The sequence below is a fragment of the Cavia porcellus genome, unplaced genomic scaffold, assembly GCF_034190915.1.
Source record: "Cavia porcellus strain 051 isolate PalLab524CR breed Dunkin Hartley unplaced genomic scaffold, mCavPor4.1 scaffold_8, whole genome shotgun sequence".
Lineage (NCBI taxonomy): Eukaryota > Metazoa > Chordata > Mammalia > Rodentia > Caviidae > Cavia > Cavia porcellus.
The window spans coordinates 25,436,082-25,463,572 of NW_026947491.1; the positions used below are offsets into that span (position 1 = coordinate 25,436,082).

Genomic DNA, 27,491 nt, shown 5'->3' on the forward strand with positions numbered 1-27,491 from the left:
TCGTAATATTTGAGGATAAGCATCTGACATCTTTGGAACAAATGAAGTTTTTAACTCAGTTCTCCATCTGTATGTTCCTGCTCACCTATGTCTGTGCATAACTAATATCATATTAAAGAAGTATGGTACCTGAAGATTTTTGCTTGCATAGGAATAGGCAATATTTATTGCCAAGAAGAGTTTGGTGAAGATGCTTCACATGGTTCTTATGGTTGGTTGAGTTATACATTGTCTATTTCCAAAAGAACGTAAATAATAAGACCAATTAAAATGAATGTTGAAAGAAAAATCTAAAAACATTAAAGGCAAAAGTAAAAGTCAGTGACTATATCATTGGCCAACATTTGAGTATATTCTATAGACATTCTAAAGATTTAAGGGTTTCACGTGTTTTAGTTTCATCCTCTCCTCAGCTCTTAAAGCAGATGCTGTTGTTATCCCCACTTACAAAGAAAGGGAAGCATGGCCAGATTGGTCATTTGCATGAGGTCACACAGCTCCAAGTGTTAGAAATAGGATTTGGGTCTTCCTTAGAATCTGTATGCTAATCCTAGGTACTGTGCTGTCTCCCAAACCTGATGATAGCACTTTTTTGAGCTTTGAGGTAGGCAAAGCAAGGATAATTCAATACTCTGCCAACTGCTAAATTCTTGAGAAGTCACCAATGGACTGCTTGTGAGAAATATCAAGCCACATGAGTTTAAAAGTCATTCATTGTTACATATGGGTTTTCCAAATAATAATTTTCACATCAATCCTCAGTAAAGAGGACTTATACAGTAGTGAGCATAGGTGAGATGCTTTAAAATTCAGATTTCCTACCATGAATGGTTTGGGTTTAATTTCTGTCATTCACTGAAGGTCGTGAAGTCTTGCTCTGTGTTGCTCTGGAGTGAAAGCAGGGACCTATGTTCCTTATTCATTAGCTCATTTTAAGAATTTAGCCTAAGCCGGGCACAGTGGCTTACGCCTGTAATCCCAGCACTCGGGGAGGCTGAGGTGGGAGGATCCTTGCGCGTTCGAGACCAGCCTGGGCTATAAAGTGAGCTTGAGGCCAGCCTGAACTGCATAGCGAGACCCCCTCTCAAAAAAGACAAATAAAAAAAAAAAGAACTTAGCCTAGAACTCCAAGTTATTTGTTGAATAAATTCATGAATAAATAAATCCCACAAAAGCAAACTTCTACCCACGAACATAGCCACAACATCCTCAAAATACAAATGATAGTTGTGAAAAGGCATTGAGAGTAAAGAAGTTATCAGCGGAGGGGTCTTGGCCACTGTTCAGGTGGAGGATGGTAACTGTTTTTGGTCTGTTTTCTCTTCTTTGTGAGCTCTCAGGTCAGAGCCTGTCCCAGAGTTGTGTTCCAGGAAGCACTGAGGACCTCCTACCGCTGACAGTGAACGGGACGCAAATCTGCTCCTGCACCCCACTAACATGGTTCTTTTCCAGGCAAGCTCCTGCTCCTTCTCATCAAGTCTCCAAGTGAACTTGAAGACAGAATAGTTGGTGTTGCAGTCTTATGGCATGGAATGCTTTCTCTTGGCAGTAACAGAGCCCTGTACTGCATCAGGCATCACTCTGCTGCTCTGCCAACTCTTCTTGTATGCCCAGAAATGGAACCTTAAATGGACTGAGCCCTAGACTGCACTTGGGGCTATTTTGGGGCTCACGACAACAAAAGGTCTGGAAGTTTTTCTGCCTTTTCCGCTCAGTTCCTCAATCAGGAATGATACACAAAGCTACCTCCTACACACAGCTGACCCATTTTCCACTCAAGGAAGAGAACCACATGTGTAGTCAAAAATGGCCAGGTGCGACAGGAGCAGTGTTTCAGTGATTTGCTCTAAGGTTACCATGAAGCACTTCTTGTATCATAACATTTTAAAATGTAACACCTCTTCTCAGCTTTGACTTCACAGGTCCTGGGGCCACTCTTATGTTTTTCTGCCTGCAGCACCTTCCCTGCCTTGACTTCGTGTTTCAGCCAGGGTCTCGCAATCTATACACCCCACTCTGAACATTTAGGTCGTATTCTGTGTCCCTTGTGTGTGTGCCCTCTGTCTTAGCACTTAGCACGTTCATTCAGTGATCTCTTTGTGTGTCCATCTCCTCCCTAGATGGCAGCAATTCTCTGACAGCAGGAGCTACGCCTTGCCCATCTCCAGCTAACCCGTGTTGGTATGAAGTACAGTGCAGGGGGTGATCCAAGTAAATCGCAGTGCCCTTACATTGTACCACCTCACACAATCTAACCTCTTTTTCCTGCCTTCAGAGCTTTTGAAAGCATAAGAGAGAAACATTTTGAGTGACTTTGTATTTAAGACTTATGAGACTACAAACTCTGCTAATTTCTCTTCTTCTGTAGGAGCCTCTTGCCAGAGCTGTGAAAGGGAAAAGGAGGAATCATGTCGATGATTGCAGCTTTTTATAGCAGCAAGTCCATTCTCATCACTGGGGCCACCGGCTTCCTGGGCAAAGTGCTGATGGAGAAGCTGTTTCGCACCAGCCCAGATCTCAAAATCATTTACATCCTTGTGCGGCCCAAGGCTGGCCAGACGCTCCAACAGAGAGTTTTCCAGATCCTGAACAGTAAGGTGTGTCTTGTGGGGCGGTGTGTATGCCATGCCACCAGCGAGCTGCTCCCTGCATGCCCCCTTAGAGCCTGAGGCAGGAACATCTGTTCACACAGAGAGGAGGGGACAGGGCAGCTGCTCCTGGAATGGAGAGCTTGCTTCCTTTCAGTCCAGGACACATGAGGATCCACGTTATTCTGAAATTACTAATAATCAAAATACATCTCATGTGGATGCTCCAGGCTTGAAATCTTTTGCAAGTTCATTTGATCTCTCCCTTAATTATTTTGCTAAATTCAAGGTGGTTTCCCTCCAGAATTTTGTGTAGTCTACTGTTATATCCAATTCAATTACACATGGGACAGATGTGACTGTACAGAAGCATGCCATCATACTTCCAGTTTTCCTAACCCTGAATGGTTTGGCTCTTAAGTCTATAGAAGTTTGGTATTTCTATTGTCCATTAAGTTCTGAGGTAAAGACACTGAAAACAAAATACTGTATTTGTGTGAATGAGCTTTTGGTTATGAAATCCTTTTACCCCTCCACAAATCTGCATATCCTCTCATGTGTAAATTTCCAAGAAGTATAGCCTCTGGTCTCAAGCACATCTAAATTCAGATTCCGGACTATTGATTTGTTGTCATTTTACCTCTAAAGCTCCAGATTCACAATGTTTAAGGTAGAAATGACAACAATTACCTCCTGCAGGAACTGAATGAGAAAAATGTACATATCTGGCTTCCCAGTATCCTTTAGAGTACACAGATCACCTAGGCCATTCAACAGGAAGATTTAAAGGAGTGAGTTTTTTTGTTTCTTTGTTTATTTTTACAAAATTATTCAAATGTGTAATCACTCAGCACTAACATCTTGAAGACACATTTATTTATAATCTGATAGCACAGTACATTATAGACAGCCCACACTGATGGTCAAACTCACCTGCTGATACTGGATATGATTTTGATACCAGCCATCACTGACTAATTGGAAAGTCCTCTTCTTGTTTCATGGAATTCCTCAGCCATGGGACAAAGGATAGTAGTGAACAGTGATGGCCACTGAGTCCACAGCAGATCCTACTCCAAATGTTTTTCGTGCCATATCTCTACTATCTCTGCAACAACCCGTGAAGTAAGAACCACTCATGGCATGCTTGTATAGATGGAGAAACCAAGAGCACAGTGTTAACTTACCACGGGTTGAAGGTAATGAGAGAGCCAGACCTCGAAGCCCCCTCCAGCTCCAGGTTTGCATAACTGCTCCTACCCACACCACTTTGAGGATAACTAATGGTTCTTCAGAATAGGACCAGAGACTGACAGCATGTGAACCCAAAGCCTAGAATAGCTCCTGGATCCCTCTCTAGACAGCTTCACTTTGCAGTGTATTCCCAGTGGACTTTGCTTCCATCCCCAGGAGACACCCCTCCTCTGTCCAGTGGCTGTCCTCCCCCTCCATATTTCTGCAGAAGTAGTGTGGACTTTGGTCAGCACAGACTTGGCCTACTTCTCCTTTTGATGCACTGTATTCAGTATACTAGAAATATTACCCTTGAGATGGAAATCTTGATTACACTGTTTATAAGATCTGTGAAATGGCCTTCCAAGCCCCCACCCACTGCAGAGTTACTTATTATCAGCTGCTGGTTTTTATAAACAGAGGCTCTCAAAGTGTGGACTCATGAGTGGCAGCATGTCACCTGCCTGTCATTTTCTGATAGCAGAAGCAGGGGCTTCAAAGTCAGAATCTCCTGGGTTTCAGTGGAAACCCTGCCACTTAGCCTTGTGACCGTGGAGAAGGCACACACTGCGTTGATCCTTGGCTGCTTTACCTGTAAACTGCTGCCTTCCAGAGAGTGACCATCCCCTCCTCCCCAGATTCCAATAATCCAAGTCTAGTGTCCACCATGTCCGAGAACATATTCTATTCCCTGACTGTGAAAGCAGCCAGTCATTCAGTGTGCAAGCACCAGTTTTCCTAGCACTACGTGGGGTCAGACAGCTATAAAGAGATTCCTTGCAGAAAATACTGGCTACTTGCTCTCATTTCTGGGCATCCCAGGACGGAAAAGCCTCCCTGCTCATTTCTCAGTGCTGCAGTGTGAGGGTGCTGTTGCTTCCCAGTGGTAGAGAGAGTGTGCATGTGAGGAGCTGCCCGGCAAGGATAGCTGGTCCTCTGAGAGTCTGGGATTATTCACCTTGAAAATTGAGAGTTTGAAATAAAGACAATTAAGATAGGATTATATTTTTTAAATTACACAGACAGTCTAGTTTTCAATGGTGAAAAAAATTCATGGATTACATTAATTTTTTACCTCACAGATAAAATATTGTTAGAGTCAAAATAACACAGCTTCAGCTATTTCCATTTTACTCTGGTGTCTAAAATCATTGAGTGGACAGAAAATTCCTTTCTTTGAAATTAGCTTGTTCACTTGTCTACATCTGTGCTATGAGATGTAGTAACCATTAGCTCTATGTGACTATTTAAGTTTCAACTCATTACAAGGAAATGAAATTTAAAATTCAGTTCCTCTTTCACACTAGGCACAGTCCAAGGCCCAATAGCCAGGAATGGCCAGTGGTTCTTTTATTGAGCGGAGCAGGGATGGATATTTCTGTTACTACAGCAAATTCTGTGATTAAGTATCTTGTAGAGTAGACTGTGCCATAATCCAGGCAGCCATGCCATTGTTACAATCTCATAGCTGCCTGTTGTTGTTAAGCCCATGGATCCTATTCCAGTTTTTACTGTGTGCTAGTTGTCTGTAAGGCACCAAGAATATGAAGAGAAGACTGGCACAGCCAAATCAAGTCCCCAAGCCTCACTCGTGGAGAGTGAGACTGTCATCCACTTGAGCTCTCCAAGGAAAGGGGAGCTAAGTACGTGCTAAGGAGGGAGAATTACGTCTACCCAGGCATAGGCAGGGAGGGGTGGGTACTCAGGAAATTCTGAGCAGTTTTTGGGGCCCCTATACATGAGATTAAGTCTAAAAAAGTATGCTGAGACCAGATCCTGAAAGGCATCACCTAACTATGTCAGATTATTTTCAATTGAAGTAGATATTGAGCTTGACCTGAAAAACAAAACTATTGACTGAATCCAAGGCTCGATGGTGAGGAGCTGTGACCCAGTTGGAGCTCTGGGGCCAGGGTCTCTGAGTCTCTCAACTCTGTAGTTCTGTTCTGGCTTCCAAGGAGGAAGCTGCACCCGGGGCTCCAAGCTTCACAGATGGGGATGGCAGTCTTCGGATCGGGACAGACTGGCTGTCTTCTAAGATGCACAACACTCTTCTAGAATGCCTGTGTCTCTCATACCTCATTAGCCTGGGGGAAGTTACATGTCCACTTCTGATCCAGAGGTAGGTCATCCACTGATCTGCTCAGAAACCTCAGCCTCAATACAATCACTGTTCAGACCTAAGAGTGCATGGAGATCCACAAACCTCTCCCATTTCCTACAGTGCTGTCTCCTAGAGAAGGGAGGTCACCTACTGACGACTCCAAGACAAGCAGGAGCAGATGTTAGGAGGGAATCATCCTGACCACTGCATGCTTCTGGGGTGGCACAGGCCTGAGATGGTGTCCACTGCCCACCTCTGAGCAGTGTGGCTGCAATACCAAGCCTAAGTTATCCACATAAAATCAACAGCAGTCATTATCCTTCACACTATTGTGAGGCATAAGTGAGTTAGTACAGGGCCATCAACTACAGTAGTGCCTGGACCACAGTAAGGGTGCAGAGTACATTATCACTTTCTTATGCACAGGTCGGAGGGGTTGGAGCTCTGCCTCTAGAGCAGAGGGCGCCAATTGTGGTGTGTGCAGAAGTTCTTTTTAAAATTTTCAACTTCTGACAACTAGATGATTTCTTGCCATTTAAGTACAAAATAGTAATGATATAGTATGGAAGTGAGACTAATGCAGAGGAGAACACAGTGCGAGAGCTGTGCTATGAGTCGTTTGAGATCTCTGCTACTGTGACTGAGATCTTTTGGCTCAAGGGCTGAGTGTATTCTCCACTCAGTCTGTCTTGAGAGAGGGCCAACTCTGAGAGGAAGGAACAGGAAAATGCCTGACACAGAACATCTAATCTTGTTAGGTAAAATATGTTTTTATACAATAATCTTAAAAGTATAGTACAGTTAGAGGCAAAGTAAGAAAATTCCTGAATGTTTAGAAATAAAAGGAGAGAGAGATAGAGACAGAGAAAGAAGAGACAGATATTTAATGTGTACCAGGTACTATGCTGTATGACAAGGGAACATGGTGATTAAAGTAGTGAATAATAAAAAAGACTTGGAGGAATCCTCATAGATCTTGGTCTAGTGAAGTAGATACATTTTATTTTTAAAAAGTCTTTAAGTATTTTGAAAAGTACTATCTATGCAGAAAAAAAGTTGTTTTGAAAGAGAATAAAAGGTGGGACTGGTTTCTAAGTCCCACTTCCAGAACAGGATCCAGACATAGGACTGTTAAAGCTCAGAAGCATCTTGAATGTTCTAGAAAATGCAAGAGGGTAATTGTGACATTAGTTTACTAAGCATGAGGAACATTCTGAGATGCACTCTCATTTGTTAAAAATATGGGAGAATAGATGAGAGCCATGATGGCAAGCCTTTTAGGGATGCATGCCCAATCTGCAACCCCAAACCCACTGATTTATCACAAGATGCCGACCCTGCAATTAAACCTGAATGCTGAGGTTTTAGTTTAAAAAGCAACTCATACATTATCATCTTTTGTTTTAAAAGAAAAATAACATGCATGGCACAGGTTTAACACCACTGGATTAGAAGAAAGCTAAGCAACATTAGAATATTTCACTTCAAAAAATATTATAAGGATTTTAAACCATATTATTCTTTTTTTAGTCAGCAGCCTAGGCTTTCCTCTGTGAGCTTTTATCTGACTATTTGACTCAAAAATTCCTAGAACTATGTCATGCCTTTGCTGCAAAATCAGAGATGGAGAGAAACTTATAAAGAAATTTCCATATTTCAGCCTCTTGAGCAATTTACATTAGAATAATTACTTCCTTTTAAAACATTTATACATATTTTCAACAGTTCTACTATAATGGCATAGTAGAGGCAGAGGGCAGACATTTAGTAAAGAGAAAACTGAATTGTATTCTGAAGTCCAGTTTCAAGGTCTGTGTGAAGAAAAGTGTACTGTAGAAATGGGCAGGTGAATCCAGTTGCTTCCAGAACGCCCACTGCACTCTGTGGAAAGGGTCCTCAATAGTCTTGTCTAGACTCCCACCAATGTGTACTTCTGTGGCATGGCCTCTGTCGCATTCTCACTCTGGAGATTTTTCTGTCTGGGTTAGCATTTCTTCTGGGAGACCTCCTAGTCTATAAATATTTATGAAATATCTCATATGAATCAAGATCCAGTCTAGATTATGCCATTTAACTATCTTGACATGAACAGTGATTTAAATGAATTGCAACCTATTCCTAAACAGTCTTGGCATAGCTAGGTTTTTCTTTGGTTTTTCATTTTCTAGGTGCTAAGGATGGAACTTAGTGCACTTGCATGGTAGGCGGATGCTTTACCACTGAGTTACACTCCCAATCCTCACGGTGCAGCTTTGAAGCAATACATCTGTCTGGCTCACTAGTAACCAATGAATCTTAGTGTTCCTAAAGGTATTATGTGAGGCCTAGAAATTCTCTTTCTAATATAATAAAAAACCAGCTTGTCCTTGATTACAGTATGTCCTCAGGCAGTGTGATAAAAAGGACATCTGTTCTTCTAAAATTTGTACATCTATTGATTCTTTCGTGATAATAACATAGCTACCACCTCTCACTTCCTGTCTCTGCTTTCAGAGAGAAACAATTAAGTAGGGGATGCTGTGTAGTTTTTATTCTTGTTGTTGTGTTGTTTTAATGTATTGGCCACACAGAACCCTTTTCTGATTCTTACTTATGACCAAGTTTCTTAGGTGTTCACTGAGAACTTACAGAGACATATTAATGAAGGGGAAAGTATCTGAATAGCAACAAATTATTGATGAACATCTTAATGACTTTAAGAAAACAAACAAAGATGCACAAATAATGTATACATGTTTATTGTATCATCATTTATAGTAACAAAACTGGAGCCAATCTGAGTATTCTAGAATAGAGAAATTATTAACAAATAATACATGTGTTAGATTAGGATGTAGAACATTAAATCATGTTCTATAAAATAGGGAAAGGAATAAGAAAATGCTTGCAAAGCAATCAGTGCACAAAAAATGTAAAGCCATGTTACATTTTCTGGACTAATTGTATTTTTACAGTTATAATGAGGAGATACGACTCTTTATGGAGGAGAGAAACCACCCTCTTTAGTAGCAAAAATAAATAAAAGCAGTAATCTCCTACTTTCTAAATACAATTACAATAAGCATGTTATACGTTTTAGTGGGGGAAAATAAAACATTCTTTTAAAATGCAGCCAATAAGGCAGCAAAGCAGTTATGAATATCTAAAATTATGACAGATAAAAATTCAATTAATTTTAGTTTGTAGAAGTGCTCACAAGAATTAAAATGTGACTTATTTTTATTAGAAATGTGAGGGTAAATATTCAGCTTGTCTTCAAAAAATCTCCTAGTTTTTCAGAAAGTGTCAGGCGCTCCTAAGGAAAATGTGCTCCGCACCATATGCTGGATTGTGCAGTTCTCACCATAGACCAAAGTGTTCAACTTGGGGGTCGCCAAGGTCCCCAAGCCAGCTGCCAGCCTTTCACTGATCAAAATGTGCTCATTTAATTGTAAACCAGTCATATTTCCACTGTATCAAAACCAAGCCTAGATAGAAATATTGATATACCATATCCTGATATGCTTATGATATCTGGGTGGCTCTCTTCTCAACAGATAATAAGTTACAAATCATTTAGTTGTGAAGTTCAAAGAAATGTTGAGAGCATTCTGAGGTTCCTTAGTGTCCTAAAGATGTCTGTTTTTATAACAGTCATGTCCCATGTATATACATTTAAGATCTTAGTCAGTATAAATCTACTTGGAATAATTCATTAAGGAAACCTTCAGAAGACAATCTACATGGAAAACAAAAATCTCAAGTACTTGAAATTACACTGAGTGATCTGTGTAGTTAGTTAAGCATGATTGGGAGCCCAGAATCTAAAAAAGATTTCACTGAAAGAATATAAAAAATGAATGTGTTCTTCCTGTGAAGCCACAGTGTCATTTTAGTCACTTTCCTGGTTGCCTGACACCTGACACCTGCAACTTCAGGGAGGAACCCTGGCTTATATTTTTAGTCCATAGTTGGCTGGCTCTGAAGCAAAATGGCCTGGGGAGGAGAGCTGCTCAAGTCACAGGGGTCCAGAAGCAGAGAGAAGGAAGGGTGGCCCAGGGAGGGTGACAGGCCCTTTCTGGTCACTGCCCCCTTGACCTCCCTCTAACCAGGGCCAACTGCCAACAGCAAGTCAGCTGTAGCAGCCCTCTTCAGTTGCCTTACTTACAGAAGCCACACCACTGAATACAGGAAGGGAATATGTTTGATCTAAACTACAATAAGGCTTTAGACGAAGGAATGGTAGTGATGAGTTCATAGTGAGTTTAGAATACACCTTCTGCAAAGACCAAATGAAATTCTAGGTTTGGGAGGTGAAGGAGACAGTCCTGTTGATGTCACCAGGAAAAGGATGAAAACAAAGCTTGGCACATTCCAGTGGGCTTTAGACATCAGCTTCCATGGAAAAATTATATTACTCAGCAAGCCCTCAGTGGTCTGGAGGAAAATCATCTCTGAAATGTAAGGGAGAGCATTGGATGATGATCCCCAGCACTGGAGGGAAAAATCAAAAGGGTTCTGTAAATTTAGGGTAACTAGAAGAAGCCTAAACTTCTGTAGAATTAAATTGTTCCCATGATTAACAAAGAATCAGTGTTCTTCAGTTTGACAGTTACTCTGCACAGCTCCTCTATAGGCCACTTTCTTTGCTTTATGGAAAAGGGGAAGAAGGGAAGGGAAGGGAAGGGAAAGGAAGGGGAGGGGAGGGGAGGGGAGGGGAGGGGAGGGGAGGGGAGGAAAGGGAGGCAGAGAGAGAGAGATACCAAAAGGCACTGGACCAAGCGTCTGACTTCCGTTATTCTGTTTAACCCCTGTGATATGACTACTTTTACCACTACAGTTGAGAAATTAGTCTAAGAGCATTGCCCTCTAGCCTAAGTCATGTGATGAGGGCCAAGGAAGTGACACAGCAAAGTAGGAATGCAGTTCTCTTCTCCAGAGCTCATGTTCATAACTGCACAGCACTGCCAGCCCAAAGATGTCACTTCTTTGGGTAACAACATTGTTAAGAAGATAGAATGACTACTTCTGGGCATTCTTTGATCTTTTTTTTCCCCATACATTGCCTAGGCTGGGTCCTAACTTGTGATCCTCTGCCTCAGTCTCTCAGAGTGCTGGTATTACAGACCTTTGCCACCAGCATGGCTACTTTTTTCACTCCTTAGTATGGATAATGCAGAGAAATCATCAATCCTGTTAAAGAATAAAAAAAATCTGAAGATTAACCTCCAACTTCCTAACCACGCTTACTCCTGTCTTGCCCAAGGAGAACTCTTTGACATTCACCTTTGGTGTGGCAGTAAACCACAAGATACGAGCATTGTGTTGCCCTTGGTATTTATTATAGATTTTTATGTAAAATGAATCAAAATTTGTTAAGTGAACAGTTGTTTTTAACAATAGCATGATATGTGCTTAATCACTAATTCTTTGAGATCACAAAATAACAGCTGACTGACTTTAAATACATATGTAAAGAAAGGTTAGTAACTAGCTCCATTTATACAATTAGTAAATGGTAGAATCAGAGTCCACACTCTGTCCTTCATATCTCCAGAGGGCTTGGGGTCTTTCTGACACACCACTGACCTTTACCTGGAGTGTGTGTCAGAACAACTCAAGCACATGTACAGAGAACAGGCACCCGAGCTTCACCTCGGCGGTGTGAAATGAAACTGTCCCTCAATTTGCCAGATGCCTTGCTAAATTCAAAGTGTGATAACTATACTGTTTTAGCACCCTGCCTTATGCTTTTATAGAAATGGTCCTCAGTAAAGAAATAGAAATTTCCACGTTAGTTCTTCATATCTCCTGGGAATTACTAATAAACTAGCAAAATCCTAACTTTCTCTGATTATTTTTTTTTATGAAACTATACAGAAGGTGTGTTGGGTTTTTGTTTTGGAAGGTTTTCTGCTTTAATTTATAGGTACTTACTAGTTTTTTATTGTTCTTAGAGTCAGGCTAACTTACAGAACCTTTACAGAAGCTTCTATTCATTACCGCAGATATTCTCTATGGTCTAATTTTGGAGTGTCCAATGTTCTACAGATTGTACTTTAGTATAAAAGATCTCATGTTTTTTCACCAAATAAAAATACTTAGCAAGTTTTGGTGTTTTGTTGGGAAGTAATAATACAGTCTTATTTCAAGAGATGGATTTTATGAATGCAGCCCATAGATTCACATGAGGACAGAAAACAGTACTAGCTTCACTGACCTGCAGAATGCCAAAACCAAACTCTGCAGATCCTGTCAAAGCGAGGGTATATGAATAACCAATACGTGATGGCCCAAAGATAGCTACCTGGTGACAGGACACAGTTCAGGGCCTCGACACATTGTTTTTACGGCATCACATACAGGGATGGGATGCTCCACCCTCCCCAGCTCTGGCTCCTCTCCTGGAGCCAGATGTGACCACAGACTAAAATGAGAATCCTGAATAAATTCCCAGTAAACAATGCCTGTTATGTAGACTCAGGAGGAACCTTCTGCAAATTCATTAAATGAGGAAACTGTACAAATTTTTTATGAACCTGTCAAACATAGCCAACATATGCCTGTTGTATAATTAACATGAACTTGATACCAAAGGGGCAAATACATTATGGTTAAAGCAAATATTCCTCATGCTGTGACTGATACTAGAACAATTTCTAGAATGTGCCACATCCTGTGCCTTTCTCAAAGTCCCCAGTGGGGAAGAATGGTGAGAGGATGGAGAAACAAAGGTAAAAGATAATGTATAGAAAGTTAAGGTCAGGTGGAGGCCTCTCTCCTGATGGCAGGAAAGGAACTGTTCAACCTCTGCAATGTGTTTATTTATATGTTTGTCATGTGACACTCCTTCGCTTAATTAGCTTGCCTCTCATTCCCTGGTGTTCTCAGCAGGAACATCCGTTCACCTGGGGCTCTCTCTGTCATTAAGGTGTTCTTCAGGTGCTTTGTGCTCTCAGGTCTGCACGTGTGAACAACATTAGCTCAGGGTCTCCCAACATCTCCCTCATTTCTGTTTATGTAGTTGCAATCAATAAGTGTTTAGTTGAAGTTGGAGGAGCTGTGTTTTGAGAACTCTGCAGACAACTTTCTTACAGTTATACTTTTCTGCTGGATAGCTAAGACCATGTCAGATTGAGACCTGTATTAACTGAAATTAATTTGTTGCTATCTGTTAAGGTCAGTTAAGTCTCCTTAGGAATTACCTGGAACCATGTACCTCTTAGTACTTCTGTCCGTGTCAGCTGTCTGGATGAGTCACAGCCATTGATAGACCGGGTTGCTTTCTATGAAAGCTTGGGAAGATTTTCTTCTCCTGGTGACTCTCCTTAAGCACATTTACACATAGCTGATCACTTTCCTCTGCAGTCCTATAATCTCCTTGGTCAGAAGACCAGGGACTCACCAAGTTATAGGATGCCACAGCAGAGGTTCTCTTGTATCATGGGTCCTCACCAACCTGAAAGGGTTGGGGCCAAAATATTGGGTATCTTATTAGCTCATTTTATCTTTTTTAGTTTTTTGGTCTCCCACCTCAGTTGTTAAACATCCAGAAGAGAATACATCACATTGTAATGGGAGCAGTGAGCTTAATCTTACACAAGACGAAACCATTAATTTCTACCAACCATGGATGTCCTAATATTTAAATTCCTATAGAATAGTAACAGATAGCATGTTACACAGAAAATTTGAGATCAAAAACCATACATAATATTGTATCATGACAATCACAATGACATTTTGTAATACACTTAAATTTTCAATTTGACATAACTTTTTAATCAGTCATCTCTATCTAACATATAAGCTTTTTAACTACTTGCTATCCTTTGATGGATGTATATCACATAAGTTTTGTTAAAAGCAGATGTCTGAATCTGCAAGAAAAGTCTTATCACTATAAACAGTCCTTATTCCACACTTCAGAAGACCCACACATCTCCAGGCATGAATACATTTAATATTCTACAAAAACAATATCATAGCCATATGAAAATCTTTGTAAAGGAACACCTTTAAATCAAAAACCCTATTGTCTATAAAACTTAATCCTTTAACAAATGAGTAACATAAACATTTTACAGTAATATATTTTAATAGCATTTATTGAGGTGTCTCTCTTAAGGCCATGATGATCACTGCAGCTTCCTATTAATGAACAAAGGCTGGGATAATTTTTCCCAGGCAGCTGCTCCTTTATTCATCAAAGGGAACTTTAAGCAATAATTTTCCAACTCTAAAAGGTCCTCTTAGTTACCTTAACAAATTTCTGATGATCTCTGAAAAGATGTATTTTGATATTAAATTGACCAGCTGGCCATCCAGGTGGAAGCATGCTTTTAAATCTATATCCCAAATTAAATTTTGAACAAATGATCCAAAAGATGCAAAAGAAAAATAAAAGAGAAAAAATTGTTGAGCTCAAATCAAAACAGTTCTTCATGGTTATGACAGACCAAGAAATAAGTACACAGCTGAACAGACTAGACAAATAGACATCTTATGAATTCAGAGTGCATTCAAATACATTTTTGATCAAATTGAATTATAGTAACTCTTTTACAATCTTAGGAATTTATAACTATAAATAAACTAATCAAACTTTTTGTAGGTCAATTAGCAGAGATCTCTTAAAAGAATAATTTGAAAGAGACAAAACCTTTTATCTATAATTAATATATATTTTTGCATTTTATTTTTTCTTAAGGATACTAATAAATTTTGTGTCCGTTCTGTCCAGTTATCTCTACACAACTTGGTCACCTACTCAGATCTTTGATTCCTATTTTTGATTGACATCTCAGCATCCCGAGTCAAATCATTTAATTGGCCACAGGTGAAGTCTGGCCCCATCCTTGACTGTTGAGTGTGGTCTGGCCTCTGAGGCATGACTGCCATAGGACTGAGCATCAGCTTCTTGAAAGGTGGAATCAATTCATTCTCTGAATCTGGGTTTATGATACAGCTGGACAGCACACTCTGGCACCCACATAGGCCAGTCAGCATTCCCTGGGAAAACATAAACAAACATGCCCTGTACCCAAGTGCATAGTGGACTGCGTCCCTTCCATTATCAAGTATGAAGATCTTTCTAAAGGCCCCTTCCTAGCTTCTTTTCCTTTACCTGATTGGATAGTCTTTCTGCTGCTGTAGTCCTGTCCCTAATTGGATTTAAAAGTTAATGGTATTGGGGGCTAGGGGTTTAGCTCAGCGGCATAAGCACCTGCCTTGCAAGCAGGTGGTCGTGAGTTCGATCCTCGGTACCGATAAAAAATGAAAAAGACAAAAAAAAATAGTTAATGGTATTTACTTCCAAGTAAAGTCTATTGTGAGCTGTAAATTTTGTAGGGAAAGATTTCGCCTTTTGTTTTTGTAACTGACTTTTGAGTATACAGTGAACACATTCAACAATTCCTTGACCTTGAGAGTTACAGGAAATTCACATGATAAGAGAAACTGAAAAGTTTTACAAAAGGTTTAGAAGGCAGCACTCATATAGCTGGGCCATTGTCAGTCTTAAGTTCAAAAGAAAAACTCATATCCTGTATTAAGGCACCTAGTTGCCCAGGCTCCATCTCCAGCATGTCCTTTCCCCAGGGCATGCAATAGTCTGCTGCCTCAGCAGCCAAGGCTTCCTTTTTGTTTTGTTTTGTTTTTTTCTCCTGCTTGGGACTTGATTTTAAAATAATGCTCCAAACCAAACCCTCTGTGGTTGTATCAACAACTGTATAACCATTAAGACACTCCCTAATCCAAGTTCACAAAAAGAAAGGTAAGCACAGGAATCCATAATAGACTGAGTATTCGTATGTACACTTGTTATGCTTGAGAATTTACTTGCTTCATTTTTAGCACCTGATAAAATAATTACACCTCTGTCCCTATTGTTTCTCCTGAGCCTCTTTTTCTCTTTAACCCTACTGAGCCTGTTGCTGACTTTGGCTTCTCTGGAGCCCATTTCTGTCTTGGTTTCTCCACAAAACAAAAGTAAATACAGGAATCAGTAGTACAACAGGAGCTGGGGATTTAGCTCAGCAGCATAAGCGCCTGCCTTGCAAGCGTGTGGTTGTGAGTTCGATCCCTGGTACCAGTAAAAATACAAAAAAAAAAAAAAAAGAAGAAGAAGAAAAAACAATAGTACAACAAACACGTTTTATACATCATTTCTTTGTACATGTTGAGAACTATTTGCCCCATGCTTTACATCTGATGATATTAATATCCATATACCTCTATGATTGATACTGATAATATCAATACACTTCTCCCCACTTTTGTGCACATATTGAGAAGTGTCTGCTCACTCACAATTTCTTCTTAACCTGGTCCCTGTTTGGGTGTCCTGCAATCTCAGTGTTTGGGTGTCCTGAACAGCTCTCAGTGGTCTTGTGGGAAAAGATGGTGAAAGGATGGAGAGATAGAGATAAGAGATCATACACAGAAGGCTGAGGTCAAGTGGAACCTTCTCCTAATGGTAGGAAAGGAACTTCTCAACCACTGCAGTGAGTTTATTTATCCATTTTTCATGTGTTACCGCCTTGGCTGAACTAGCTTGTCTCTCATACCTCATGTTCTCAGGGCCGCAACACCTGTTTGCCTGGGGTATCCCATGTCCTCGGGGCCTTCCTTGAGCACTTTGTGCTCTCAGCTCTGCACATGAATGATCACTAGCTCCGCCAGCTGCTCCTAAAACGAATGGTTGTAGAAGAGCCAGAAGGACCTCTGTTGAGCCCCCACCTAAGACACTGTGTCTACCTTATCAGTTCCAGGCGTCAAAAAAGCATTGAGGACTGACCTAACTTCTAAGTTATTTTCAGAATTGCAGTAATACCCACAGAAAGGGCTGACCTAATAATGCATAAAAATAGTAGCTTAGAAACAGAATTGTGTTGATTTCCCCAGCTGCCTTGTGAATCTGATTCCCGTCCCCAGTCCTCTTCACAGTGTTCCCAGAGGCCTTTGAACAAAATCTTGCCTGGTGCAAATAGAACATGACTTCTCTGCTGACATGACTCAGCTTTACATTATTCACAAAACAAAACAAAGTATAGAGGTAGCTGGCTGCTTAGTGGAGGGAAGAAGCCTGCTGCTGAGAGTCAAGACAGAATTTGAAAGCATGATTTGGGGTTCAGGGGATAACAGGGCTTCTTGATTGTGGCTATTTTATGTTTTAAACCACAGACTAAATTTCCCTGCTCTTAAACTCTCTAAATATAAATGTTAATATGCTGCAATAAAATCTTATCAAAATAGGCTAGAAACAAGACAAGTTCTATTAAAGCTATGTTTTCTAAGAAAATGGAAAAATATCAATTTAATGTAAGAATCTCTGCACGGAAGAAAAGGCAGACTCAACATGTTCTCTTTTCCCTTTATATATAAATAAGAATATTAAAAAAGTCAGTTAAGATCCCACAAAAACACATTGTTCATGTAATTCTCATAATGAACATAAACTGCCATTTCTATTAGAATGAGATTATACAAAGTTTTTATTTTATCCATTTACAAGTTGGCTTGATTCTTTATTTCTAGTTATGTTTGCACTGCTAAAGCATCTTGTTGACCTGAGTCAGTTAATCAAGTGGTTGGTAATTTTGCTAGTGATTTGTAAAGGCTCGTAATTTCACATTGAAAACAATAACTGGCCACCCCAAATTGGAAGCATTCCCCTCCATGTGTAAATATGAGGTTGTCTTAAAAGTGAAAGGAAGGAGGATCAGGTCAGGATGTGGGCGACTATCACTGCTTTACCCCTCAGAAAAACTAATCATAAACCCCTTGCTGGTTTCTAAAATGGACTGTTTAAGCTGTTTCTCAAGTTGAGAGAGGCAGGAGTTATACTAACCTGGCTGACCCACTGGGAATGCAGCAGAGGCTCCTGAGCAGGTGGACCCCTTCTGGGATGGTATCAGCCTCACAACTCAAACTGGTTTCTGAAGAGTGCTGTGAGACAAAGCAGTGCACTTGGAACAAAGTGGCAGTGGCCATTTTCGGTACTGATTCCTGTTTATGTTTCAGCTGTTTGAGAAAGTCAAAGAAATTTGCCCAGATGTGCACGAGAAGATCAGACCTATTAGTGCAGATCTCAATCAGCATGACTTTGGCATCAGCAAGGAAGACATGGAGGAGCTTCTGTCTTCCACCAACGTTATCTTCCACTGTGCAGCCACCGTACGATTTGATGACCCTCTGAGGTAATTTTTGGGTACCTTCTCACAGCTTGCATGTGTGTGCACAAGTGTGAGATTCCTTATGGTTTCTGTCCACAAAACTTATCCACATGTAATAACTGCAAGTATCCTGCCACTAGGGCGCCAGGGCCTATCCTTTTCTTTGCTCTTCAAGGCCAGTGCCCGAGTCCAAAGGGTCAAGGCAGTTTCTGGCATGCTCCCTCACGGTGCCCCCTGCTCACTTTGCAGACACGCCGTGCAGCTGAATGTCACTGCTACTCAGCAGCTACTGTTTATGGCCAGCCAGATGCCCAAGCTCGAAGCCTTCATACACCTCTCCACGGCCTTTTCTAACTGCAACCTGCAGCACATAGATGAAGTGATCTACCCGTGTTCTGTGGAGCCGAAGAAAATCATTGACTCCATGGAGTGAGTAGGGCTAAGGGATGGGCCAGCAGCTGTTCTCTTGGATTCTTAGACACAGTTGCACCCTTCTTAGTGAACTTGGCATTATCCTAGGATAAAGGAAGCATAATGCAGAGTGTAAAATTTCATGAGAAAAAGGTTGGCATCAGAGAAAGACGGCTTCAGCCTGTGGCTCCACAGCTTACTCGCTGCAGGAGTTGGAGTGAGTTCTTCGGCCTCTCTGAACCTCATTCACATCCTTGTCAAGATGGACTGAGTAGTAGTGATGATACATTTATATTTACAAGCAGCTGACCCCTGGTTAGTAAAGGAGAACTGTTAGGGATAGCAGCACCCTTAACATCCGGCAGAAGGCAGTGGTTGAAATGGATACTCAGCTGAAATGTATTCTCCTCACTCTCGGACCATGAGGTCTCTTGCATTTCTTCTTCCCATGTCCTTGGGATGTGGCTCTGGTCTCAAAATAAATACATTTCTGTTTCTTTACTCTTCTAGTTATTTTACTAACTTTACCATGTATCTTATTTAAGCTACATAAAAATACAATAGCAGGAAAAAATAGGTACTTCATTTAGAGTGAATTTGTCACATTGTAATGTCACACAATACTGTGTTTATATTTAAAATATCCTCTTTATGAGGCTTTAGCTAAATGAAGACTTTGTTCCCTTCAGGACAAATAGTATTATCTCCTCCAGCTCTGAGAATAGATTTTTTTTTTAACCTGTCATTTAAAAATATCTAGGACAGAGGAATGAAAGTCATTTAAAGGATCTGGAGTGACTTGGAGTTGCTAATAACTGAGGCTTCACTTAATTGGTGCCAGGAACATTTCAGAGCCTTGATTTGTCTGGAGAGAAAGCAGAGGAGAAACAATGCCCAGAGTCTATAAATGTCCCACACATTTTCACAGCGGAGTGAGTCTGCGAGTCTGCTGGCTGCACTCTGCCTGTGCTGTCCCTTGCGAGTGTGTTGTCCACAGGCTGGAGATGCCCCACAGAGGAACAGAGCTTTTGACTGCAGACCTGGCCGAGTTCCCACACCCTGCTGCGCTGTGGGCCCCTAGGACCCAGCAGGTCACGGTGCAGTCAGAGGCAGGAAAAGTCCTGAGAGATCATCCAGAAAGAGCTATGAGCTGTGAGTTCACCCACAGTGAGGCCCTCTGCTAGGTCCTTCATTCCCCAGCTGTGTCTCACAAACAACCCTAGGTTTTTAATTATAGAAACTTTCTAACTGTTCTCTATTCAATCTAAGAGGCATCTGAGTATCCAGATTATACTCAGCACTAACACAACCAAAGCAAGAAAAACTATAGCCAGTCTTTATGTTCTACCTCAGTATCACATGAGAGATTGCAATTGGGAGTGACAATTCTGGGTGTTAGCATCAAATGCACCTTTAGTGCTCAGCATTTGTCACAGCAGCAAAGCAGTGACAAGCTAAAATTTTTCACAGTCAAAATAGTATGATTATGTTCTGTCCCACAGGAGGAGGAAACGTGTCAAGCACATTAGTAATAAAAATCATACGAACACATTCAGGCAGCTTAATTATGTTTTAAAAGCTGCATTATACCCACCATTTAACCAAATAAATCTGTTGGCTAAGATAAACATTATGGGGGGCAGGAGGTTTAGCTCAGCGGCATAAGCATCTGCCTTGCAAGCAGGTGGTCGTGAGTTCGGTCCCCGGTACCGATAAAAAGGAAAAAGACAAAAAAAAAAAAAAAAAAAGATAAACATTATGTATTTAACTGACAGTAATTAGTTGCCTTTTAAAAAAGTTTAGAGAGACTTGGGATGGTCAAAATGGTTGTGACATGTTTTTTGAAATATGTGGCTGGTGCTGACAGTGTTTTTCACAGTGATGCCCCTCCATGTAGACTGCAGAGCTCCCTGCAAATCTCTGAAAATAATCACTGGCTATTATCTTTGACTCCAAACAAACCTTCAAAATACATTTCATAGGTTTGCTTAACCAGATTACAACTCTGCCATAATTATTCTGTTTTTAAAGGCATGAGAGAAATGTTACAAATGAACACCTCTCACCTTCAGGATCAGCATACTAGGTTTTCACAGAACCTCTACCCTGAGTGTGTGGGGCTGCTGTGGAGGCACCATAAATGGGGGACCTCAGAACCATGGGCTGCACCTGCCACACACTTAAGTACCATCATGGTGCTCAAGTCTGTGTGCAACACGAGCTTTTATGAACCCATCAGAGAAGGGATAATTAGAGGTTATATATTGGAAGTAGCAGGTTGTACAGCTGTTAAAGCTATCTATCTTTCTCTCCAACTATCTGTCATCTATCAGTCACACCTATCTATTGCTATCTTCTGTCATCTATATTTTACCATCTATCAACCTATTATCATGTATCTATCATGTCTATCATATATCTCTGCTATCATCTACCATTTATCCTCTATCATGTATCTATCAATCTTCTATCAATCTATTATCTGCATATCATGTATCTGTATCTGTCATTTTTCATTTATCTGTCATCCATGTATCATCTACTGTCATCTATCCATCATAACGTTTCTATCATCTGTCATTTGTCATCTATCATCTATTATTTCTGTATCATCTGTTTCATCTGTCATATACTTATCATCTATCATCCATTATCCTTCTCTGTCTCATCTATCATCTAGCAATTATCTATTTATCCATCATCTATGTATTCATCTATCGTCTCTCTATGATCTATTCATCCATCCATCTATCATCTGTTATTTATCTGTCCTACCTATCTATCTAATGTGGTGGGAGGAAGTAGGATTTGATTAAATGGGCTTGTGGAAGACAGCACAGAGCCCCTGCATCATGATGACTTAGACAGGTATGCACTCACTCACCTTTGGTAACCTGTGACTGTGTGCTAGAGGGTGAAAGCTGTGTGTCTCAATTTTGCTTTGTGTTCTGTTGTACAATAAGTCTCTAGAGCTCGTTTTCTCTGCCTTCAGGTGGTTGGATGATGCAATCATTGATGAGATCACTCCCAAGCTGATTGGGGACCGGCCCAACACCTACACCTACACCAAGGCCCTGGGAGAGATCGTGGTGCAGCAGGAAGGCGCGAACATGAATGTTGCCATCATCAGGCCCTCCATCGTGGGGGCCACCTGGCAGGAACCCTTCCCAGTACGCCTGCTCTTGTGTGTTCCCTGCTTCGCTTGCAAACCAGACCCTTCTGACTCCATTTCTTTTTGACACCTCCCAGCCCCCTTGGGGGCTTCTTGGAATTCATAGCTGAGTGTAACAAATCAAAAAAGAATCCATTATATGATGGCAAAAGTCAATGTTTCATTCAGACTGTACCCAGCATAAGCCTCCTTTGGGGGTTATGCTGAATGTCCTAGAGTTGAGTGTTCTTAAATACTACTAACTAGTCCCAAAATTCCCATGAAAGATAATTTCATTACTTGAGTTTCTATCATTTAAATATACTGGAATACTCTTTATTGTTACTATACTAGTAACAATACTCTTTATTGTTACTAGTATAGTAACAATAAAGTACTAGTATAACAGCTGCCAGGATAAGCAGGAATCACAAATCTCATAGCTTCTCAGGTTAGGAATAATAAATTTTTACCTATATATACTGCTCTTACCTTCTAAAAGGTTCTTGGATTTACATCATCTCTTCCAAGGCAACTCTGAAGCTCCAGGGCTGGATAAGCCAGATCCCTGTCTGCAGTCTTCTAAATCACATCATCTGTGACTCTGGACTGGCACAACTTAACTTTGGACAGTTGATTAGAGGAGACTGTGTTTGAGTAGTATTTAAAGGGCATGGCCCCTAGTAACAGGATCAACAAATACTAGACCCTTTATCTTCTCTGCACTCCCACTGTACATACACATTTTGATTTTTATAGATAAAGAAACAGATTTGCTTAGGGCTTAGGAAACAAACCCATTAAGACATTCCCCCCAAGTATCCCTGAACATCATCTTTTTCTGACACCTCCAGCAGGCCGACACCACTTTCCATATAAGACCCTGCTTGTGTTAAAATTCTCAAAAACTGAATAATTCCTGTAAATTGTGTGTTAAGTGTTTTGAGAGAGCTTAAAATCAAAGCTCAGATGGAACAAATGTTTGATGAATTGGTTAGCAAATCATAAATATTAAGACAAAGTGAAATTTATTAAGGTTAAACTGCATGATGATTTTCTGAAAAATGTAATAAACACATATCTTTTTCTTTTCAGGGTTGGGTTGATAACCTTAATGGGCCCAGTGGGATGATTATTGCGGTATGTATAACAACGGGGAAATAATTCCCTGAAATGTAGTAGAGTAACATCGTTCTTAGTGCTAACCCACCTTGTTGATCTAAACACAAATGTTACTGTTCTAATAACAAAGGCTTATCTCAACTTTGTGGACTGAAAAGGCACACAGGATAGAATTACCTTTTTTCTGTGAGAATTTTATTATCAGGAAAACAGGTAATGTGCTATCAATTACTGTTAAGGCGTTTCAGCTTGGAAAACGAATGTCAGGAATTTTCTTTTAGTTACCACAAGATGGGGATATTTTCTCTTTCTTGATTTTACTAGTAGCTTGGATAAGTGCAGCAAACTGGGGAGGTGGTAAAAGTCTCAGAGATGATCAAATTCCTGATGTAGCCATCTGTAAGTGTTTGCAGGTGAGGGAAATGTGTAGCGTTACCAGTTCTTCACAGACACAGGAAAGAGTCTCAGCACATCTTTCTGAGGGGGAGGTTGGTGTCTATAGGAACCAGTCTTTCCTCCTTCCTCCCTGATCAGGGAGGGAGCACCTGCCCTTGACACCCATCCGCCTGTGGCCAGATCACCTGGCTGTGCGTCTCAGTCCACATGGAGGAGCTGAGGATAAGAACAATGACTTCACATTTCAGGACACTAAATAGAAACTCACTTATCTAAACAAGCATGAGGCATCTTCATGCTCTCTTTGTTCCTCTGCAGACTATGCTCAACATGAATTAAAAAGCAAATACGAAAGTCAACTATGACAGTGCACTGCTTCTGCCCCTGATTTTCTGGTTGTCTCTTTCTGTTCCTTATCTGCCTCTGAGCTTTCTACCTTCCACGTAGCTGGCAGGAAACATCTGACTACCTAGAACATCGTTATTTTAACATGGGCCCAGAGCAGCTTTTATTATATTGCAAAGCTGCACATTTATTCAAATTTTCTAGGATTTTCCAAAAACTGATGTTTTATTCTCAAAAAAGGGGGAGTCAGTTACAAAGAGGAAAATTGGGAATGTAAGAAAGTATTAATAATTTCAAATGAATGCTGGAAAAATGCAAGGTATAAAGAATTAACATATTCCCTAAGGTCTGTAAATTATTAGTACAAATAATTCCCAATTTTTATATACTATATACATCAGTGATCTTTGATGCGAACTACGATACTGAACAAAAAGTAAATAATTGTGGCTTTTGTTCACAAGCAAATTTTGTTCTGTTAAATAGTAGGATGTACCATCACTGTTTTTTCAGATGTTTCCCAATCTTTTAATGCTTATAAGCTTAGATGCACTCGGAGAAAACAGAGTCACTTATGACATGGTAAGAAAAATTCATGAAACATGAAGTCTTAAAATATGTTACAAACTAACTTTTTATGATCTGAAAATCTTTTCTTGGTGCTTCTTTTCTCCTCAGTACACGATTGCAGTATGAGTGTCTTCACTCCTCGTGTGGAGCCAGAGCACGCACAGGACACATCTGTATTCCTGGTCCCCTCTTCCCTACCCCATCTCTCTCCTCCCTGCCTCTCTTATTCTCCATTCCATTTGAGACAGATCTGTCTCCCTGATTTCTATCCAGCTTTTATTTCACATTTTATTTTTTAATTTGGGTTTCTCATGTAAGAGAAGCCACGCAATATTTAAGCTTGTGTGTCTGATTTATTTCACTTAACATTATGGTTGCAAAGTTAATCATTCATTTTCCTACACATGACTCAAGTTTATCTTTCCTTGTGCCACAGTAGTACACTGTTATGTGTAAATACCACATTTTCTTTATCCATGCATCCGTAGATGGGCATATAGGCCACTTTAGCTATTATGAATTGTGCTTCTATAACATGGGTTTGTACAGATCACTGTAATACAATGTCTTTAACCCTTTCAGGAAGATACCTAGAAGGGAAATAGCTAGGTTGAAAGTAAATTTCAGTTTTAGTTTTTTGATTTCCATAATGGTTAAGCCAGTTTACATTCCCATTTTCCCCACAGCCTCACCAGCACTGGTTATTATTTGGTTTCTTGATTGTAGCCATTCTTTTTGAGTAAGATGGAATCTCAGGGTTATTTTAATTTGAGTTTTTCTAATGGCTAGCAGTATTGAGCATTTCTTCACATATTTATTGAAGATTTTTACTTCTTTGGAGAAGTATCTATTCATTTCACATACCCATTTTTTGATTGGGTCATTTATTTTGGGAGAGGTTTAATATTTTTGAGTATGTATATATTCTAGATATTAGTCCTCTGAAGAATAGCAGGCCAAAATTTTTCCCCATTCTGTAGTTTTCTTTTCACTTTCTTGGTTGTTTCATTTACTGTGCAGAAGGTTTTTTAAATTAAGTATGTTAACTTTTATAAATTTGAGCAATTTTATTCCCTAAAGGAACCCAATGACTTGTAATTAAGTTGGCCAGGAAAGTTAGATAGGCTGCAAAGTAACATATAATATAGTAACTTAGGAAGCAGTGGCAAACAGATGTCAGCTATTTATACCAACAGCTTTTCTTTTTCCTGTGCAGGCTGGGAAAGGGTTTCTTCGGTCCATCAAAGCTACTCCACTGGCCATTGCGGATTTAATCCCAGCAGATACAGTTATCAATCTCACCTTAGCAGCAGGCTGGTATACTGCAGTACACAGGTATGGATGCAAGTGGTCTTTCAAAGATTTAATGAGGAAAGGGGTAAATATGTTAGATGCATTTTCAAATTGTAGAAGACCCCTAGTATAATAAAGTTTCGCTTTCAATGTTGTATACCCAGTATACCGCTATATATGCATTGAACTTTTCTATAAATACTGCTTTGTATTTGGTTGATCATAAAATAGTGTACTCTGAAAATCATGAAACCATGAAATTCTCAATGCTCAAAATACTTTTCTATTCAGTAATTTATGTTGTAGCTTCTTTTTTTAAGGCAAGGAGATGATAAAAGTTGATGAAATGATAGCATATTTTATATTTCATTGAACTTCTCAGTATTTGGTAAATTCCAAAAGCTTAGGTCACTGTGCATGGGAAAATTTCCTAATATGAAGGAGAAAAAAAATAGGTTGCTCATTTATTTAGCTCTGCTAGTAAGTGATAAGCAGAATTAAAATTTCCTTATATGAGCTCAGATTTACATGCTCCTCATCTCTCATACTTGTTTGATGTCTTTTACACACAGTGTTTTCCTAATGTTTTTCCATTTGCGTATTGACTGAGAGAAGTTAAAAGACAGGACTTCTTAAGAGTGCTTTAGTCAAGGGAATTTTTGAAACCAGTCTGTCTTGTTATTTTCTCATGTTTATTGCTCTCTCATTACTTTTCCATTGTTGTATTTATCTAATTTTTATTTCAATTCACAGACCTAAATCAACGTTAATCTACCACTGTACATCTGGTAATCTCAATCCCTGTAACTGGCTCAAGATGGGTGAGTGTATCTGGTGATGTAGCCACACAAGCACCAGTGTTTGTCCCAGGATTACATAGACAACATGAGTTATGGAGCTGAGACCACAGTCAGGGAGAAACTCAAAAACTTACTGTAAAGAAACAGAATGGTTGCAAATGATAAATGTGTCATAATTAACTAGAATGTATTGTGCTGTGTCTGGGAGACCAGAAGGTAGAAGGTACACATGGTTGTACAGAATAAGCAGTCCACTGGCTACAGACTTTAAAAACCAATAATAAAATCAAGCAAAAGTAAACAGCATCAGTGATACAATACTCCTCCTGCTGGCCAACTGCTTTTGTACATGTCACTTTCCCACTTGGTGTACCAGTGAAAATGTGAAGTGATCAAGGGCTAGGACAGCTGCTCCCTTTGAGGATTTGCTGCGTCCTATTTGCCAATATCTTAGTGAGGATTTTGCGTCTGTTTTCATTAAGGAAATTGGCCTGTATTTCTCTCTTTCATTTATATCATTTTCTGACTTTGGGCTCAGCATGGTGCTGGCTTCCAGAAAGGGGTTGGAAGCACTCTTTCCCTTTCAGTTTCATTGAAGAGTCTGAGGAGTACTGGTAATATAATGTCCTAACAATTTTAGAGAATTCAGCATATCCCTGGACTTTTTTTTAGTTGGTAAGAACCAGCTCTTCAATTTGTTGAAAATTTGTATTATTTTGTGTCATTAATTTCTGCTCTGCCATTTATAATTTAACTCCTTAATTTTGGTTTGGGCTTAGATTGTTTTTGTTTTCAAGCATTTTCGGGTTCCTCATTAGGTTTTTTGTTTTGTTTTGTTTGGTTTTTTTTTTTTAGCTCACTCTTGTTTTTCTAATGTGAGCATTGATTGCAGTACACTTCCCTCTTAGGCCTGCCTTCATTGTGTCCCATAGGTTGTGTTGTATTGTACTGACTTTGTTATTTGCTTCCAGAAATTGTTTAGTTGCTTCTTTGATTTATTCAGTGATTCATTATATGTTTGATGATGTGTTAAGTTTCCATGTGTTTCTAAATTTTGCGTGGTTTCTTTTGTGAGTGATTTCTAGTTTTGTTGAACAGTGGTCTGGTAGTAAATATGGGGTAATTTCAATTTTTATATTTAATTGCGCAGACTTTGTAGACTAGTAAATGATCTATCTTGAAAGAAGTTCCATGTGCTCCTGAGAATAATTCATATTCTATTGCATTAGGCTTTAAAGTTTGTTGAGAAATCAGCTGTAGTTGATATAGGTTTAACTTTCTGTGATTTTGTTTTGCTTTTATCTGATAGTTTTTAAATTTCAG

At 39.9% G+C, this 27,491-nt stretch overlaps 1 protein-coding gene across 8 annotated transcripts in view; it reads left to right on the forward strand.

Annotated features, from left to right (window-relative positions):
* Positions 1 to 27,491, forward strand: part of Far2 (fatty acyl-CoA reductase 2) — a 145,671-nt gene that overhangs the window by 103,024 nt on the left and 15,156 nt on the right. For 6 of the 8 annotated variants that reach the window (XM_063254479.1, XM_063254484.1, XM_063254480.1 and 3 more), the window contains 7 exons: positions 2,369 to 2,597; positions 17,929 to 18,104; positions 18,330 to 18,509; positions 21,484 to 21,661; positions 22,738 to 22,782; positions 25,292 to 25,410; positions 26,122 to 26,189. In XM_063254479.1, coding sequence (XP_063110549.1) covers positions 2,409 to 2,597; positions 17,929 to 18,104; positions 18,330 to 18,509; positions 21,484 to 21,661; positions 22,738 to 22,782; positions 25,292 to 25,410; positions 26,122 to 26,189 — 955 coding nt within the window. In that variant the 5' untranslated portion in view covers positions 2,369 to 2,408. The remainder of the gene's footprint in view (positions 1 to 2,368; positions 2,598 to 17,928; positions 18,105 to 18,329; positions 18,510 to 21,483; positions 21,662 to 22,737; positions 22,783 to 25,291; positions 25,411 to 26,121; positions 26,190 to 27,491) is intronic. The other 2 variants (XM_063254485.1, XM_063254486.1) reach the window with 2 other exon arrangements.